Source organism: Tiliqua scincoides, chromosome 2 (genome assembly GCF_035046505.1).
Source record: "Tiliqua scincoides isolate rTilSci1 chromosome 2, rTilSci1.hap2, whole genome shotgun sequence".
NCBI lineage: Eukaryota > Metazoa > Chordata > Lepidosauria > Squamata > Scincidae > Tiliqua > Tiliqua scincoides.
The window spans coordinates 216,756,158-216,776,767 of NC_089822.1; the positions used below are offsets into that span (position 1 = coordinate 216,756,158).

Below are 20,610 nucleotides of genomic sequence, written 5' to 3' on the forward strand. Positions count from 1 at the left end.
ATGGGTATACACCACTCCTGGTTTTAGAAGTAGGCTAACTCAGAATGCCAGATGCAAGGGAGTGGAAATAGATGCAGTTATATTGTTGTCTTGTGTGCTCCCTGAGGCATCTGGTAGGCCACTGTGTAATATAGGAGGCTGGATTAGATGGGCTCTTGGCCTGACAGTATTATTATTATTCAACATATTTATGTACCATTTTCAATAAGAGTGGTTCACAAGCAGTTTACAAAGTAAAGTAAATCAAATGGTTCCCTGTCCCCAAAAGGCTCAGATTCTAAAACTACAGGTGAGATACCAACAAAAGCCAATGCAAAAGATGCCATCCTGGGGTGATGATAATAATAATAATAAAAGTATTTATATACCGCTTTTCAACTAAATGTTCACAAAGCGGTTTACAGAGAAAAATCAAATAACTAAATGGCTCCCTGTCCCAAAAGGGCTCAATCTAAAAAGATGCAAAAAGAATACCAGCAGACAGCCACTAAAACAGACAGTGCTGGGGTGAGGTGGGCCAGTTACTCTCCCCCTGCTAAAAAAAGGAGCACCCACTTGAAAAAGTGCCTCTTACCCAATTAGCAGGGTGATCTGTAATATATAATGTCTTCTGTCCATGGGACTTATGTGACTTTTTTCAAAGTACCGCTTTCTCCTTGCTCTGATTCTTCTCTCAGGCCCCTTTTACTACCTTGCCTCTTGGATCTGTATCACTTACCTTTCCTAACTCCTGAGAATTCTTCCACAGTGTTCTGCATGTCTCATAAGTCTACTCGCTCTCTTACATGATCTCTTCTTAGGCAGGAGGTCTGGTCTAGAGGGTAGAGCCTCCGTTTGCCTGAAGATAACATCCGCAGGTCGCCAGTTTGAGGCCACCAGCACCATGCGACCTTGAAGCGGCTGACAAGCTGAGCCGAGTTATTCCATCTGCTCTGAGCGTGGGAGGATGGAGGCCAGAATGTGAAACCAGATCAGAAAGCAACATCTGAAATGTTGTGGTTCTTGAAAGATAGAACCTTCTTTCAATTGTAAAAATCCCTACGGGGATTTAAATAGCCTGCCTATGTAAACTGCCTTGAATAAAGTCTAAGGAGAAATCTGACAACCAAGAAAGGCGATATATTTATTATTATTATTATTATTATTATTATTATTATTATTATTCCTAGGGCTCATGTAAGATAGTAAGCAATATAAGTGTATCCTTCAAATTTTGCAAATGGCAACTCCAACTTAACTCCATCAGAAGTTGAAATGACAGAACATACAGGTTGAGTCTCATTATTCCTGTGGGTTCCATTTCCAGAACTCACCTGGATGACAAAAATCGAACTATAGCAAATCAATTTAAAAAACAAAGTCCCTTTGCTCTGGTGATTTAAAAACAGCCTTGCTGACCTTTGTGATGTTAAGAGTCATCAAGACGACAATTCAAGTCTCTTTCTCCAGATGCTTTTAAGGGATTATCTTTCTTTCATGTGTACAGGGGAAAGGGAGGAGGTCACTTGGAGAGAGAATCATTGATGGATTGTCAGTTGGCTGCCCTCTCTCCAAGTATTGTAAAGAACTGTTTTCCTTTAATTTAAAGGGCCCTTATCATGTTGGGATAAAAATCTCTACAACAGTAAGAAAAGCATTTTAAAGGGGTGCATTTTTCCCCTTCTTCAGAGTTCAGCACATTCCTTCTCATTTGCAGTGGCCATTTGTGTTGAGTCAAATCCATGTATAACAAGGTTGGACCTGTATTCTGGGCCATTATGCTAGTTCTGCCAGCTAACATCAAAGGATTTGCCAACATGTCCAATATAATATTATCATGATCATGTATAAGATATCAATCAACAATCAATGGCTAAAGGTGCCATAAATTAATTAGAAATCTCAGGTTTACAACTCAAATTGATTGCCATCATTATTATGGACTTTTCAGCCAGAGACTTTAAAATGTATGATATGCTTTATGAACAGTCCTTGTTCATTTAAATAAACAAATAAAAATAGATTTTGCAGAATAGGACAGTTTTTCCAAACCATGAGGATCAAAGGTTACACATACTTTCAGCATCTTTTGTATCTGGTGACTCTTCTGGAAGCTTTTTAAGATAATCTTTTAGGAGAAGTTCATAGCGAGGAATTCTCTGTACAGGTTCAAGCATGTGATGCTGTAATGTCAAATTTCCACATATTTCTTGTTTCTGTAATGCATAAAAAAACATATTGCGATGGCCAATTAAAAAAAATAATTGTGTCCTGTTCACATACTTAAACCATTTAGGGCGCAATCCTAACCCCTTATGTCAGTGCTTTCCAGCACTAGCATAGCGGTGCCAATGGGACGTATGCTGCATCCTGCAGTTGGGTGGCACTCATGGAAGGAATGTTTGTTCCCCTACTACAGAGCTGCATTGCCCTTATGTCAGTGTTGGAAAGCACTGAGATAAGGGGTTAGGATTGCGCCCTTAATGAAGTAGATACCAAGTATTTAAAGCTGCAGAACCATTTAGGATTTTAAGTAGATGTTCAAGGCAGTTCAATGAGCTTCAATAATCAATTTGTAACAACATGAACGTGACAGCAATGACTGCAAAGTAAAAACATAATCAAAATATTGCATGGAACTACATTCAGATGTATAAATAATGAAGAGTTAAGAAAAGTCAAGAGTTCCAATTAGCCTCTCCTAACTTTCAACCAAGAGAATATGATTTAGAGAGGTCCCCAACCCTCCTATCCTTTTCATAGTCTATTCTTGTGACCTTTAATAACAGTGTCCAATTTAGCTCAGAATAATTGAAACTGGACCACCAACCCTAAGGAGACTGGATCATATTCAAGTGTTATTATTGACATCACGTCAGTTGTTACAAAAAATCAGCGGCTGCATGGGTAATGTATAAATAATTGTTCAAATCTGGGTTAAACAGATCAGGTATACAGTTTTTTGGTCTAAAGGCACAAAATTCAAGTATGTTGCCATAGTAACCCCACAATGCTTTGCAGTGCAGTCTGTGCACTTTCATACTCTTGTGTGTTTGGTGCAGTTGAAAACTGGTGTGCAAGCGGTTTGTTGCTTATGCTTGAGTTTCCATACAGGACTCCAGACAGGGGTGGGTGTGCGTGTTTGTGGAGGTGTAATTATTTGCAGTAAGAGCATTAGTAAGCCCTGAGATTGCAACAACATGTGAAAACATTTGCAGTAATTCATGAATATTGATTAACTCAGTGGAGCGGAAGAGCAGTTTTTAGCAGCTGATAAGGCATGATTCAGCAAAGTCCAAAAGCCTACTTTGGGATACAGTCAAGCATTTTTTGCCATTTATTTTCTATAAATCACAGCAATATTACCTACACAGGACAAACAGGAATCCTTCCACTACACAACAGTATTATATATGCCTATCTAATTGTGTATAACAATAATCATTTGGTGTGTAAATCCAATGAACTGCCACATACTTCACGGCTTCTGAGGCACAATCACATATGTTATGACATCACTCAGCCTCCTCCCTCACATGCACCACTGAGGCTTACATTTAGAATAGCTACCCACACTTGTATAAGAAATCTAAGTGGAAGGGCTTTCTTTGGTTTTGGACTCCGTGATGTTCAATAGCTTTATACCTGTATGTTTTGAATAACATCTTTAAAAGAAGATGACCTCTGCATCCATGTATTCACCATGTCCATTGCTCTGTCAAAATTCTTCACATACTCGCCATACATCTTCAAAAATGGAGCAAGTTTTTGAAGGATGTCTCCTAACCGTGGGTTTATATTCCTACAGAACAAAACCCCCAAATTTAAAGGCAGAAACATGGAAGCTAACAAATTAGGAACTACAGGCATACATCTCATATTTCTATTTGTATAGATATAATTGCCTTACATATATTACAGAAATCAATCTGGTGCATATAGAAATAAATTTCCCTTACACATCAAATTAAGCAGGATTTGAAAATAGCTCATGTTTTGTATGTACATTTCCATTACTACATAAATTTGGAACAGCTACAAGCTCTGTAAACACTTTTTTTTCTTTTATTACCCTGCATTGTCAACAAACATGGATTGGAAGCCCAAAGGTATACAGTGTTGAGAGAACTGTATTCCTGCTTGTCTTATGAAAATTTATTCTCTGAATCCTTTTGGAAATCTTCAGTTTGTCTGGGATTTCACGATTTTGAATAATTTTATGTCATTCACAATCTTGGGTAACACATGAGTCACCTCTAGTTCCTTCATGAATATGTTAGACAGCAATAAAGATTTTAAGAACATCACTATTCATGTGACATTTATTGGTTTATAATTTGGTTTAAGTTTTGTTAACTGCTAGCTCATAACCATCTTTGTTTCCTGTCTTTTGATCAGGAACTAGTCCCTTAAGAGAACCTGTCATCTCATTCCATGACAACTATCTTTTCTTCCGAGTCTTTGGAGAAAAACTCTGACCAAGCTTTTTGACAATCCAAGTGTACCATGTTTATCTGACTGCCCTCACCTAAGTTTTAAAAGTACTGTGAGATGAGATTTCCCTTTATATAAGTTATGTCTATTTTCTGTCACCAATAAAACTGCAAGCGATTGTTAATTAGTCACATTTCCATGTTTTGAGTTCTTATTATGATTCTTGTTTCAGTCTTGATGTGGACCAAATTCTGTGTCCTGCACTTCAGTGGAGCTTCAATAAAACTTCTCCAGTAATGTCACTATGGAGCAACCTCCATGTATATAGTAGAAATGTACCCAACAGTGAAGAGGGTACGGAAGACCACTGCTTCTGCACCAGTAGCTGCTCCCTCTCTGTTTAAAAGATAAAAGAAAGCAGCTCAAGCCTACGTTATACCACTGGAGGCAAGGCGTAATAGTTTCCAGATGCACCATGGATTCAGAGCAGTGACGTCACTAGGGTTTGCGTCACTCAGTGTGGGAGACCAGTGCATCACCCCCATGATGGACTGCCTCTCATGCAATGGGCAGAGCAACAACCCATGTGGTGGGTGTAGTGATGTTCCATCACCCCTCCCCCACTGGCTTTTGGCTATACCTTCTGATAGAACACAGATATTTCAATGTGGTTTGTTTAATTGCATACTGCATGAAATTACACATTGATTGGTATACAACATGATTGAGCAAATTTGGTCACTAGCGGTGTCACCCACCCCCCCTGAGGGTATCACCTTACTAACACCATATTGGTTCCATGCGGTATCATAATATCCCACTGACTTTTCAAACACTCAGTCTCATTGATCCATTTCGAATTAAGGGAATGTACTTTTTTGTTACATAAGACAGTTGCATTTTTGTTTTCAGGTTTTATGGCCATACCTTTTGATAAAATCAAAATATTTCACTCCAGTTTTTTTCATTGCATTCCACTGTAAATTACACATCAAATGGTATATAGCATGATGGTATTATTCCTACAAACTACGATTGTAGCAATTTTGGTCACTAGTGGTGTCACTCTTCCTTTTGCATGTCACCTAGTGCGGCCTGCACCCATTGCAGCCCCCTAGCAACGCCACTGTTTCAGACCCAGCAGAAGTACGGAACTGGCATAAATTAATGATAGAACTACTGCCCAAAGGCCAGCTGAAATATGATTTGGTTTTCTGATGCAAAACAAAAAATTCAAGGCTCATGGAAAACTTAAGTATGAAAATGATGCTTAGACATATCATACTTTTGAATAACAGCACATCTTACATATTACAAGTTGACATGTTAGTAATCAGAAAGTGCTCAAAACTGAAACATTTGATGGTAACCCACCACTCATCTGTAATCCTTGTTTTGAGTTCCGGCAGGAGAAATTGTTCATGAAAGCGATAGATGGAAGAAATATTTGAAAAGATGCCTGTTACCACATCAGGTGGAATCCCGGCCTCATACAATTTAGTGCAAAAGACCTGCACAAAAAAAAAACAAAAAAAAACAACACACACACAGATTCACAAGATATCAGAAACGAAACTATATTTACACTGATTTAGTGCAGCTGGATAATACAGAGCAAGCTATTTGATAGATGACTCATTGTCTGCAGGATATGTATTTTTGGAATTGTTTTTCCATGATGCATTAGAGAGAAATGTTTACCTTGTTAAAATGATTCCTCAGTCAAGTGCAACAATATATACTTTTTCAATAAATCTGCCACCTGCTTAATTTCAAAGCTGCTTGTTAGTCATTTTGAATGAAAGCCAATATAAAAGTCTGTTTTTCTTCAACACTATATTATAGGAAAGAAACCAGTACCTCAAATATAAATCAGAGTTAAAGGCTCTTACTATTTTCAAGTATCTTCCCCAAATACTTTCTGCTAAATAAAAAACTGTTTTGCACCAAGGTTTTTTTTTAACCGTCTGGATAGTGATACTCTTTTCCTATTTCCACATTTAATTTGAAAGGAAAGCAGACGTCTGAGACAGTTATTTCAGACAAGTTTGACCCAGGAGGAAGCTAATGGTCCCCAAATAACTGCCATGCTGTGTTCAAAAATGAAGCAATGCAGAGCAAAACCAAGCAAGAATTTCAGTTCAACAACAAATTCATCATGAGAGACTTCATGATTATTTACTTTTTTCCTTACAAGTTCAGCCTTACTAATCTCCCATGAAACATTATAACCAATAACTTAGAATCTATATTAATAGCAGCACTTATACAGCGCTTAAAGTTCTTCACATACATTAACTCAAGAATTCTCACAACAACCCTGTAAAGTAGGAAGGAATTATTCCCATATTGCAAAGGGTGGGATTGAAGCTGTTCATGCTTTGGCATTCACTTGCCACAGATTACCCCTTAGTACCACAGATCAGCAAACAATTAACAACTCAGGGGTGCCTTTTTGATAGCTGATATAGAAGGAGTCATAACAAGGCTGTATTGGTTGTAACAGTCTGCCAGGTGGGGAGGATGCATCTGAAGTAGTGATGAACATATTAAGAGCAAGAGTCTCACAAAAGCAAAGTCATCTGAGGGCACTGGGAATAAAAGCAACCACTCTGGATAGGTAGTCACTACTAGAATGGTAAAAATCAGTTTGACAGACTGTTGCATCTGATCACAAAAACATGTGAATGATATTGATGGTGAGACTGGAATAACAAAGAAAAAAATCAAGAAAGTAAAATGTGGAAGATGCAAACTTACCTGATCTAAAAGATGAAGCCTTTTGACATAAGCTTCTTCTGTATGAAGAAGTTCATTTGCAATGTTAAACAGTTTCTGTGGTTCAGAGCACTGCAACATAAAAAAGGCAGAATTTTATTAAGTAATCTAAGAACCAAGGAAATAAGAATCTTTTTCATATTTCTTTCTTGCAAATGTTGATACGTGCTCTCCAGTGAAAAGAGTTCTTCCATTTCATGTTTCAGTGGTGCACACATGTAGTTAGTTCATGCAAGCAATTATGGAGGGAGTGTATTTTTCTAAAAGATTAATATGGTGTAACCTCTCATGATAGGTTTACAAACAGTTCAGTTCTATAAATATTTTAGTTTGCCAACCACAGGTCCCAAGCATATCCAGTTGGACCTTGGTATCTGCAGGGGATCCGTTTCTGCACCCCTTGCGGATACCAAAACCCACAGATAATCTAATCCATGGGTCTGTTTTCCCTGCATCTCCTGGATGCAACCGGCAAAGTCTTCCGGTTGCATCCGGAAGTTACTAGGAGAACCTCCTAACCTATGTTGGGTCAAATCAGCAGGTCCCAAACCCACGGATAAGGAGGGCCAACCTGTAAAATTTCACTCCAGAATATAGTCCAATACAGAATATAGTCCAATACAGAAGGCCCTTCGTCTCAACAGAAGGGAAAAGGTAAGAAGTTAAACACTACTCAGCTGGTCTACTGGAATTGACGGCCTACAGCCAACAAAGCACAAGTGTCCAAAATCAACTTTGATAGTTTAAATAGTTTTGCCATTACAGGTTATTATCCCTTATCCAGACTGCTTGAAATGGGAAGATGTCTGGATTTCAGAATAAACTGCATATAAATACAATGAGAAATGTTTCCTCCTGATCTTTCCACTGTTACCCATTCAGAGGTCTACTGTCCTATTGGGCATTTTTCAATAAGTCTGTACATGTACACACCATGGAACAGAGAATAGAACTTACTGCCTGTACCTACTTTGTGCATGGGAATGAGCACAGGACCTTCAAGTGTTCACACTACAGAAAGTTTTCTTTTCTTTTTTTTAAGTCTTGGATAAAAATATCTGCATTTCAGAATAGTCAAGTACAGTGTTTCTCAAACTCTGGGTCAGGACCCACTAGATAGGTCACAAGCCAATTTCAGGTGGGTCCCCATTCATTTCAATATTCTATTTTTAAATATTAGACTTGATGCTACCATGATATGTGACTGCATTTGGAGAAATGTTACAGATCTGTACTTTTAACAGACTACTATATATATGCTTTTAACAACGACAGTAAATAGGACTTACTCCTAGGTAGGTGTGGGTAGCACTGCAGCCTAGGATTGTTAAAAATTTTCCTGCTTGATGATGTCACTTCCAGTTATGACATCACTTCTGGTGGATCCTGACGGATTCTGATTCTAAAAAGTGGGTCCTGGAGTTAAAAGTTTGAGAACTACTGGTAAGGTGTTGCTTGGCAGCAGGTGGAGAAGAGGACAGCCAAACTAAAGATTCTTTGGGTAGATCTAGAGGCCCAAAGGTAAGTGGTAGAGCACAAGTTTTTGCAGGCATACAGTCCTAGGTTCAATCCCCAACATCTCCAGGTAGGGCACAGAAAAATAAATTCCTGTCTGAAACCCTGGAAAGCTGTTGCTGTCAGTCAATGTCAATAGTACCAAGTTACATGGATTGATGTCCTGACTCAGCACAAGGCAGCTTCAAGTGCATGTGTCGCTTCGAGTCACAATACCCTCCAAGGGAATGAAACCTACTGTGTGCAAGATTAGTCACCAGCATATAAAACTGCTTCAGCATCTCCAACTCTCATCATTTGGTACCAGTCTAGAATATTTCCATACCGCCTCTTGCTATCTTCAACCCCCATTCATCATTCCTAATTTTCAATATTTCATATACAGGCATCCTCCCATATCTGCAGGGGATTCATTCCCGTGTGGATATGAGAACACTATTTATATGGTGCCCCAAAGTGCCCTCCAAACACATTAACGTTGACTGAAATGCGATTAAGTATTAACAGTAAAGCAGTAAAGTTCCTGCTTCCTGTTAGCGTTCGATTCAGCTTTTCAAACATTCAGACTGCCTGCAACCTGCTTGAATGAACTATAAGCCTGTATGCTTATAGAAACCTACGAAAGGAAGAACATTTTTGCAGTGGTAAAGATCTAATAATAATAATAATAATAATAATAATATTATGAGCTCAGGGGGCGGAGGGAAGCAGCCTGCCCTCCCAACACAGGTGCCTCCTGTCACCCCCTTTACCACTTTAATATAATAATAATATAATAATAATAATATACAGTATTTATATACCGCCTTTCTTGGTCTTTATTCAAGACTTTATTCAAGGCGGTTTACACAGGCAGGCTTATTAAATCCACGCAGGGATTTTTACAAATTGAAAGAAGGTTCTCTCTTTCAAGAACCACCACATTCAAGATGTTACGCTCCGATCTGGTTTAACATTCTGGCCTCCATCCTCCCACGCTCCGAGCAGATGGAACAGCTCAGCTGCAGCTTGCCAGCTGCTTCAAGGTCGCACGGTGCCGGTGGCCTCGAACTGGCGACCTTGTGGATGTTAATCTTCAGGCAAATGGAGGCTCTACCCTCTAGACCAGACCTCCTGCCCAACCAACGCCTAACCAACGCTAATGGGTGTGCAGGGAGCACGAGAGATCCTCCAGATATGCAGATAACTGAATCTGTGTATACCATATCAGCTGATACAGGGGTGCTGCCTGTACTCAGAAACAACTAGGCATGCTCTCATGAACCTGCTGGAATGGATAAACCTAAACACACTTTCATGCAATTTCTTCTTCTGGATGTATTGAGGTTAGCATGTGTCATAAAATGCTGGGAGTGCAGAAATAGAGACATTATCAAAACTAATAGGCTCCCTTGTGTCAGCTTTCATTTAATAGTAGAGAGAGAAGATCCTCGATTATTCAGTCATGCTCACATTGTAATAAATGTACAGGTGTGAGCAGACCATGAAGCAAGAAAACCAAAGATTGCTGATAAATTCATCACTGCACACGTTTAAGCCCTTCCTCCTTCTCTGTCCACTTACAAAATCATGAAGGCATTAAATATTTATACAGTATAGCTCTTCATGAGTGTGCAAAACACATGATTCTTGATGTTGTCCTTACAACAACCCTGTAAGGTAAGTATTCATGTCCTCATATTGTAGTTGGAAAGCTGAAGCAGAGGTTTGCCTAAGGCCACCTAGTGAGAATTCATGACAGAGGCAAGTTGTGAACCACAGAAGTCCTGATTTAGGCTCTGAGTCGCTACACCAGGCATCTCCAAACCCCGGCCCAGGGGCCAGATGCAACCTGTGACAAGCCTCTATCCAGCCCACAACCAGCCTCTTGTCCCCTGAAAGCCTCTGGCCCGCTCAACTGTACATGACCAGAGCTGGTTGTGTCTGAAGGGTGATCTGAGGGCCAGAGAGGTTGAATGAATGAGCCCATTCATTCATTTATTTACTCATCTAAGTTCCATCTCTATTTATTTAAATTTTATATTTAAATTTTTTTTCCAGCCCTCAACACCACACCAGATATTTGATGCAGCCCTCTGGCCAAAAAGTTTGGAGACCCCTGCGCTATACTATGACAGTTTTCTATTTAAAGAAAAATATTTTAACAATTAAATATTTTATGGAAAAAATTTTCAGTGACAAATATTTCATTTAAGGAAATTTATTTTAAAACCATAGTGTCTTATCGTCGGCATTCAAAATTAGCTGAGTCAAGAAGAGCAGAGATAATTGTGGCTACAGAAGAGTGAACCTGCTCTTTTGCGAAATAATTTGACGTATGTGCTCTTGAATCGCTACCGGTCTAGAAAGAGGTGGCTGTCAAGTGTTAAGAAACATACTTGATTTATAAGGTTCTGGATTCAAGTGTTGGCATCTCTCTGTACAAAAGTACACACCTGACAAATTCAGCTAACCAATTAATATCATACAATTGTAATGCCTGAGAAGTTATTCTGGAAAGTTATGAGACTTTTATGAGATAAGTTATTCTGGAAAGAATACAACATAGAAGGACACGTGCCATATAATACAATAGAACCTCTTTAAGTTGACCACCCAAGGGACTGGAGGAAATGGGTCAACATAGGGAGGTGGTCAACATACGGAAAAAAGGCATTTAAATATTATCATGTTTGGCTCCCAGGACAACAAATGCAAGGCCAAGATTATCTAGATTGGATTTTTAAGAAGTTTTATTGCAAATATCAATGAGAATTCATCCTCTTGTGATGCTTACTATTTATATCATCTAATCTATATCAAGATACAGAGAATAAACAGCCCACAATCAGTGTTTAAAAAAACCCCTGAAAATTCATATGCTTAAAAAATATTGTAAGTTAAAAAAAATACTTGGTTTTTAACATTGGAAGACCAATGCTATTCCTTGCCAGCCCATAGCATGTAGCATGTTACATAGCCCCCAGCAGCTAAAAAAAAACAACACTTTTTTACTTAGGCTGCCTGGCCTCCACTGGGTCTCCCCAGATTCACTAAATGTCAGAAGGTGTTTGATATGGTCCCTCACTAAAAGCTGTTGAGAAAACTCTACAGTCGGGGAATAAGAGGACAGGTTCTCTCATGGATTAGGAACTGGTTGAGGACCAGGAAACAGGCAGTGGGTGTCAATGGGCAATTGACAAAAAAAGTGGAGAGAGGTAGAAAGTGGAGTGCCTCAAGGATCTGTCCTGGGACTGGTGCTTTTCAACATCTTCATAAATGACCTGGAAACAGGGATAAGCAGGGAGGTTGACAAGTTTGTGGATGACACTAAACTTTTCCAAGATGGGACAAACCAGACAAAACATAGGCCCACAGTATTGCATTCAGTGGGCAACTTACAGAGGGTAAATTAATACTCTGTGCATTGGTCTGTGCAATGATCAAAGTCGTCAAGATACAACTTACGGAGGTGGTCAATATAGAGAGGTGGTCAACTTTGGAGGTTCTACTGTATAGCATAATTTAATTTTCAAATGCAATTCAGAAACTGCATTATACACAATACAGGTCATGTCTCATTATTCGGAACCCCAGTGGATTGAAAAAAATCAGTGGATACCAAATGAGTGGAAAAATAGCTTTAACGACCCATTTCCAAGTTTCTTGCTCTTCCATTGTCAGCCCAGAATGCATCAGTATAGACACTATACCGCATTCAGACAGTAGATGGGGTTAATAATTGAATCTAATTATAATGGAATGAAATTATAATTATTTAACAGCACAAAGATAGACAATGGAATTTTGGTGCTTTTTTGCTTGTTACAAGGCATTTAAAGGTGTACCCTGGTATGAGTTAAATCAGTGGATGCCAAATCAGTGGATACTGAGGTACCACCTGTACAAGAAGAAATTAATTTAGGAGGTGAAGAAATATAATAGAGACAATGAATAACCAGAGTGTTTTCAAGAGGCTCCTAGTCACACTTTACCCTTATGAAGGGGCCTCATAAAATATTTTTTTAAGTAGTGAAAAACAATGTTCATCTAATTCTCAACATAAAGTTGACAAGAACACCACACCTTTTATTTTCTCTGTTTAAATTGGGAAAAATGGAAAGGGGAAAATGGGAAAAATGGAAAGGACAGAAAGTTAGCAGAGAATAAGTTAAGATTAAAAACAAGGTTTTTAAAATTGCTTTTCTGTGGTTAATGCAGAGATGCAGCCCTTTTTAACTTGTAAAAAAAAGAAAGAGGCCTTTAGGGTCATATATGTTGTATATCCATGCTTTAAACAGAACACAATCACAAAATTGGGAGCAGCCAAAGTACCTCTCTGTTTCTGAGGGGTGCATTTCACTACACAGGAAGGAACACAGCTGCATGGTGCTAGCAGAGTTATTTAAAAAGAGCACACCTCTGCAAAGCAGACCAGCAAATGTGGTCCAGAAGAGAAGACAGATTGGGAGAGAGAGGAAGTCAAAACACAATTGAGACTGTGGTGTAGCTGAACATGAAGATATCCAATTCAAAATATTTGCACACATTAAATAAAAAATTTAAGTTAATTCCATACATATTGCTCTTTCAAACCCAAATATGTAAGCTAATAAAATATTCTAAACCTGCTTTCAAATATAAAGTTTCATATGTCTTTGATGCCTATTTTGACAGGCATTTTCAGCTTTTAACTTGCAATTTTTATTAGGTAGAAAGAATGAAAAAAAATGAGAAAGGTATGTTTCCTTATTCTTTCTATGAAAGAAACTGTATGGTCATCAATGTGTGCATAAGTTAAATAAGAATAGCTAACAGACCTGATACTAAGGATCTTAATGTGTATTTAAAGATTAGTTGGTTAATGCTGTCATATAATCCAGGCTGCTGCTAGACAGACAGTACTATCTCCACCTAGAGACTTGCCACTGTGAGTTTCATTACATTGTAGACTGTGTGCGTTTATTACGCTATAGTGCAGAGCAAAGCAACGCCACATACTTTGAAGGGCTGCATTCTTCAGAATAGATTTCCTGATTTTATCTTATTGTCTGCTATTACTCTACCCCTAATTTTGCAATGACACCAAAATCAATATTTTTGCCCTTTCTTCTGGACTTGACCCATATTAATACACTGACCCAACACTCACGCATAAAGATTCAGCGACACTATTTCGGAGTCTATTCCCATGTTATTAAGCTTCAGCAAGGTACAATCGTGCTTGTTATTCACTGGGATTCTATTCCAGAACCCCTAGTGGATAAACAAAAAATCAATGGATACCAAATTAGTGGGAAAATAGCATTAAAGACTGACTTCTTGCTTCTCCACTGTCACCCCAAATGCATCATATAGATGCTATACCGCACTAAGCCACTAGATGGGGGGAATAAAGGAATCTAAAGGAATACATGCGTCCTCCGCTCATTTGACAGGTTAGGGACCAGAGCAATGGTGAAAAGCAGAAACCGTTGAAAAGTGGAACCCAGTCTTGTTTTAGTTTACAGATGTTGTTTCTAATGCTTTCCTAGCTAGTAATTATAAATGCCTTTTTTATCTTGCAAACTTCTGCTGTCACACAAAGATTTTTGCAAATTGACTCTCATTAACACCTTCGGGAATGAGAACAGATCCAAAGTTGGTGAGTACACTCTGTACACTTTAAACAAATTAGCTCCCCTTCTTTCCCCCAACAAATGACCCTGGTTCTGCCCTGCAGTCCTGCTGGACCCCACCTCCAGGGTAGCTCGCCTGTTCAACCTGCAGAGGTCCTCTCTCCTGCCAGCAGCCTCCCGCCACTACAGCAGATCCTTGGTCCTCAGCAGGTCTTCAGCACAGCAGCCACACTTCAAACTCCAGTGTCTCCAGCAGTCCGTTAGACACAAAGTCAGTCAGAGTATCCAGGGCAGAGTCCAAAGTCAATAAGCCAAGTCACAGTCCAAGGTCAGATTCCAAAGTAAGTCAGTCAAATCAGTCAGAGTATCCAAGTCAATAAGCCCAGTCAGTCAGTCTCCTCTCCTACCTCCAACCTGCACTCCTTCTACAACCCACACCCCCTTCCTCAGGTGCTCCTTATATCCCTGAGGGCTCTGTTGCCTTCAAGTGGCTGCAGCTGCGCAGCACACTCTGCTGGATGCCCAGGCCTTACCCTTAAAGGGGCCACTGCTGTCACCACATCTACCTCCTCACCAGATTTTCCAGGATTCCAATACATATGGCGGTTATGACATCTGCTTATCTTACATGGATACTAAAGAACTCCCCCCACCTTCCAGAGGCACCCTGCTGGAAGGAAAAAAGGACACAGACTCCAGAGGTGGGGAAGAGAAGAAGCCAGAGCTGGGGGGGGGGGGGCAGCCACAGGCCAGCTTCTGCCCTGCCTGCCTGCCTGCCCTCCCTCACTCAGGCTGCAACCCTCTCCACACTATCCTGGGAGTAAACCCCATTGGCTACAATGGGACTTCTGAGCAGACAAGTTGGTTGGAGCTCTCAGGTTGCAGTCCTCTCCACACTTTCCTGGGAGGAAGCCTCACTGTCTACTTGTGAGTAGACCTGCACAGGAGGGAGCTGAGGCTACAGCCCTCCACACCTTCCTGGCAGTAGCCCAGGGACTACAGCAGGGCTTGCTCGTGAACAGGCCTGCTGGGAATGGGCTCCCACTCACCCGTCCTTGCGCTTGGCCTTGAGCAGGCTCCAAGGTTGCAATCCTAGGCACCCTTTCCTGGGAGTAAGCCTCATCCAATGTAATGGGGCTTACCACTGAGTAGACACGCACGGAAGCAGGCTCCAAGGCTGCAATCCCAGGCACCCTTTCCTGGGAGTAAGCTTCATCCACTGTAATGGGGCTTACAACAGAGTAGACAAGCATAGGAGCAGGCTCCAATGCTGCAATCCCAGGCATCCTTTCCTGGGAGTAAGCTTCATCTGCTGTAATGGGGCTTACTACTGAGTAGACACACAGGATGTCTCCTCTGCTGTGGATGAAAAGCCTCTCCTCGCACTGAGTGGGGACCTGCTCAGGGAAAGGCAGGCTGCAAGGGCTCGCAATGGCTGAGGAGGAGGGCGGCGTCCTGCTGGAGATTTGGGGAAGGGAAAAACAGGGAGCTTAAGCCTGCAGAGCGGGCAAAATTGAAAAGGGAAACCAATGCGGGGCAGGTGGGGGTGAAGGGAGAGGAGGGCAGTGAGCTCAGGGGGCGGAGGGAAGCAGCCTGCCCTCCCAACACAGGTGCCTCCTGTCACCCCCTTTACCACTTTAATATAATAATAATATAATAATAATAATATACAGTATTTATATACCGCCTTTCTTGGTCTTTATTCAAGACTTTATTCAAGGCGGTTTACACAGGCAGGCTTATTAAATCCACGCAGGGATTTTTACAAATTGAAAGAAGGTTCTCTCTTTCAAGAACCACCACATTCAAGATGTTACGCTCCGATCTGGTTTAACATTCTGGCCTCCATCCTCCCACGCTCCGAGCAGATGGAACAGCTCAGCTGCAGCTTGCCAGCTGCTTCAAGGTCGCACGGTGCCGGTGGCCTCGAACTGGCGACCTTGTGGATGTTAATCTTCAGGCAAATGGAGGCTCTACCCTCTAGACCAGACCTCCTGCCCACTTTCACCCGGAGGAGCCACAGCAGACGGCTGAAAGAGCCGCATGCAGCTCCAGAGCCGCGGGTTGCCGACCCCTGTCCTAGGTGTTCCTGCTCCAAATCCAACACTTTAAACATTACATCATACAGGTTCACAATCAGATTTTACAATCTATAGAGATACTGTAACAGTAGGTGGTTGGACCAGATTACATCCAATGTCCCTCCAAACTCTAACGCTCTATGATTCTATCCAAATTCTAAGATTTGTGAGTAACCTATGTGAGCTGAGCTGCCTTATCATAGACAATATACCATGATTTTGAATGGTTAATGAAAACAAGCAACAATCTTCTAATGAATCTGTTTTTAATCAGAGAGGAACAACATAGCTATCTCTATGGACCTAGTTACAGATGTAAGCATTTGGATGGGAAGGAATAGAAAATTAAACTGGTAGCTATTTATTTATGTGATGGGCCTGAGCATGAAAAGATCACCACATATCTTATGGTTGCCCCTTGATTACATCCCCTCCTATAACTCTATGTTTTTGAACAACTGTTGCCTCTAGCAATGTAGATCACTGTTTCAAACTAAAACTGGAAAAGGGGAAGTGACAGGTCATCAGTTCATCATGTAGCCAGAGCTACAGACATAGGAAGAAACACATAAAATTACCATATACTGAGTCAGGTCATTGGTCCATCTATCTCAGCTTTGTCTCCACAGACTGGCAGATTTCCAGGGTTCCAGAAAGAGAAAGATCTTTCCTAGTTCTACCTGTAGATGCCATAGAATGAACCTAGGATCTTCTGCAAAACACATGTCCTATCATTGAGTCACAGACCTTCATCAGGTTCCCGATATTTTTAAATTATAATTTTACTCTTAGTATTTGCTATTACTAATGATATCCTGATACCACTGAGGTATCACCACTGGTTCCTGGTATGATTACAGCCACCACAGGGTGATCCCAGTGTAAATACCCATCTGTTTCCAGTCTGAGTGATGATAAAGATGATGAAATACAAAAGTATGGAAAAATCCCATGGACTAATCACTAAGCAACAGCAGCTTAGGACTGAAGGAAAGAGGCAAAGGCCTCAAAGGATAATGTGGCTGAGGCAGCAGAGAGGAAAGTGTCCGAAGGTGACCCCAAAGCAGCAGGAAGAGAAAATGGGGCTAGCAAATCCCCTAAGACAAAGGAGGCTGCCCACATCTCAATACAGTTGTGCCTCAGCATCCACAAGGGTTTGGTATTGGGACTTTCTGCTGATAACAAAAAATGTGTTAAATAAAAGCATTTTTTAAAGTGTCTCTTCACACATGGCTTAAAAACAGCTTTTCTTACTGTTGTAGAGAGGCTGTCAGCATTTAGAAATGTGATTATGAATCACATTTGCTTGGGCTGTAACAACCAGGAAGACTTGTAAGTTATCCTTGTTAAAATGTCATTAATATGCAGCATTTCAAAAGATTACCAACCAAAACCATAACCAAAAGGAGGTTATACTCAGCGACAGAACAATTCTCAGCACACAGAGGGGCAGACTAATCTGGCCTGAAGGTTTTTGGACTGCCACTGCCATCCAGAACAAATAATAATGTATAAAACATCCAAGATGGTATACAGCAGCTTCATATGTTCATCAAATCAATATATATATATATATATATATATATATATATATATATATATATATATATATATATTCTGAAAGTAAATTTCAGTTCTGTTCACTGCAGTTAGATGAACATACAAGTTAATATTTTACCTTGTTAATATCCACACATTCCAGCTTTGGCACATCTGTTTCCTGTTCTTCACTGCTTCCCTCATCCATGTCACTGTCTTCATCTTGCGCAGAGTCTCTCTTCTGCTCCCCATCAGAAAACCGGACACCCTTTTTGTCAGTTTCCATCTCTGCTGGATTCCCAGTCACAGGTATTTTTTTCTGTTCTCCACCATCTTCATTCAGAAAAGTTTCTCCTGCCACACTACAGGAAGGGCTGTCAATTCCACTGTCCCTATTGGGAATTTTGCCATTACTGTTCAGCTCAGCAGTGGAGTCCTTACGGCCAAGCTCTACTGTTTGTGCTATGCTGACATGCACATTCGTACAGTCTTCAGTGCTTGTGGCATCGTCTATATTTAGTTCTTTAATTTTCATTATGTCTGCATTAGACATTTCAGTGCTACAAAGCATGCCAGAGTCAGTCTCATCTAGTTCCTTACTGTCATTTGTAGAAGAGGCACAGGAAACTACTTCATCACAATTGTTTGGGCAACACTGCGTAGATGAGTTCATTTCAGGGTCCATCTTAAAAGCTAAATGAAACTGGTTTCTTTGACCAACATGCACAGGGCGTCTGCAAACAAAATAAAGGTACTGGATTAGTGGCATCACATGCAAAGTTTTAGGAATACAACTAGAATCAATCAGTTTTGAAGTTTTCCATTGGTCTAAATACCTATTGCATTTTGGAACAAGGTGTCCCAAGATCATCCCTACCGAGGTGATCTGGCTTGCTGCAGGTGGCAGTTTTTGGGACACCATTAAAGGGCAAATAATGGTTCTTTTTTATTATATGCTTGCCATGGTGTGGGGTGCCATCTGAATTTCCAGCCTCAGGCCTCAAACTGTCTTGGGAGATCTCTATAAATTTCTCATACTCACTTAAATAGAGCAGTAACAATCAAATTATGAAATATTTTAGGAATTTCTAAAAATGTAATCTAGGAATTGCTGAAGATGTAATTAGTCTGAATGCCTGCTTCAAATATTTATATTGTAGTATGAATTTAAACATAGTAACTTATTGAAATTTGTAATATAATTCAATGTTTAAGAAACAAAATGAAAGCCACAATCTGTTTCTTTAAAAAATTAAGAAAATTATATTGAAGAAGTTGCTGCATGCAGTGGGCATAAGCCTAAATAGCAAGTAAAACATTTATAACCCATTAAAAGACCAGTAAAATATATTTAGACTCATAACAAACCACAAAATAATACTTATGGAATGTTTTTAACATTAAAAACAACTCCTATATATCCTGTCTTACGACAGTACATACAAAGTTATTGATTTTAAAACCAGAAAACTCAATAGAAAAACTGTGCAGTCTAAATAAATCATCTATGCACATAAATTCCAGGTGGATAACCTCTTAATAATATCCGATATTTTGCATCCTTCTATATAGCTGGCTATTTAGTCCAACAGTATCCTTGAATCTACTGATTCTTTCTTTATACCTGAAATTCCATTTTTACTGAGCAAAAACAGCTAACCAAAACCTGTTTTGATTGAGCCATTCATTTATAAAATACAAGATGATCCAAAAGTAGGTGGACAGTCGGTGAAATAAATGTTATCATTTACTGTCCACCTACTTTTGGGTCACCCTGTATATCAAGTATTAGGCAGCTTTAAAATATCTCACTAGTTTCGGGACAGGCTGGGGAGCTAATTGGGAACAAATAAATCCATTACAATTTAGGCATATATGACAAGTCATACTTTTATCTTTCACTGTTAAAATAAGTCTTTCCCCCCAAAAAAACTTATCAAAAGAACAGATGATATCAGTAAAAACCAAATACTTACTTAATATTTTCAAATTTTTCAATGAGCCTGTTAATGTCTGCCGAGGTTGGTGTTAGGTTGCCTTCTTCAGGCACTAAGCTTCTTGATGACTTGGGATCTGCTGGCAAGGGCCTGGATGGTGCCGGAGGAATCCTCTCCTGCCCAGCAGGCTGGAGATGAACAGGTTTAGGAGGAACTAAAAAAAGAAGAAGCAGTAGCTACATCTTTAACAACAACAAAGCTGATTGCTCCAATAAAAAGTTGGAGACACCAATGCTTTACTATGCTGGAAGAAATGTAACATCAGATTATCTTCATACATCAGCACAACAGGTTGCTTTAAACCCAACTCCTCGTCTTCTCATTTGTATTTTGTTAGAGCTCTCAAAGACTCACAGTGTGACCACTTCCTTGTTGCTAAACAGGATGCACAGTGCACACAGACACTAGTTTTGAAAAAAAAAAATTAGAACCTTCAACTCTAGTCTGTGCCTCTAACAGTGACTGCCTAGAATTCAAGACTTCTGTTGCATTAAACACTGAACTAAATCTAGAAAGTTGACATGGATGTTGTCTTCTCTCACACAAACCATTTTGGAAATGAGGAAAGCAAATTAGCAACAGCCCATGATCTCTAATTTCCCCATCCCCCACCTCCTTGATATAATCTGCATAAATTTCCTTCCTCTTTTACTGCTGCTCTGAATGCATTGCTGAAACACAGAGCTTACT

The 20,610-nt window shown here is 40.0% G+C and overlaps 1 protein-coding gene across 2 annotated transcripts in view; it reads right to left on the bottom strand.

Annotated features, from left to right (window-relative positions):
• FGD3 (FYVE, RhoGEF and PH domain containing 3) overlaps positions 1-19,962 on the bottom strand; it is a 53,644-nt gene extending 33,682 nt beyond the window's left edge. For both annotated transcript variants that reach the window (XM_066613943.1, XM_066613942.1), the window contains exons 1-6: positions 19,900-19,962; positions 18,063-18,657; positions 7,174-7,263; positions 5,788-5,924; positions 3,625-3,781; positions 2,057-2,195 (exon numbers count right to left, since the gene is read on the bottom strand). In XM_066613943.1, coding sequence (XP_066470040.1) covers positions 2,057-2,195; positions 3,625-3,781; positions 5,788-5,924; positions 7,174-7,263; positions 18,063-18,608 — 1,069 coding nt within the window. In that variant the 5' untranslated portion in view covers positions 18,609-18,657; positions 19,900-19,962. The remainder of the gene's footprint in view (positions 1-2,056; positions 2,196-3,624; positions 3,782-5,787; positions 5,925-7,173; positions 7,264-18,062; positions 18,658-19,899) is intronic.
• Between the last annotated feature and the right edge of the window lie 648 nt (positions 19,963-20,610).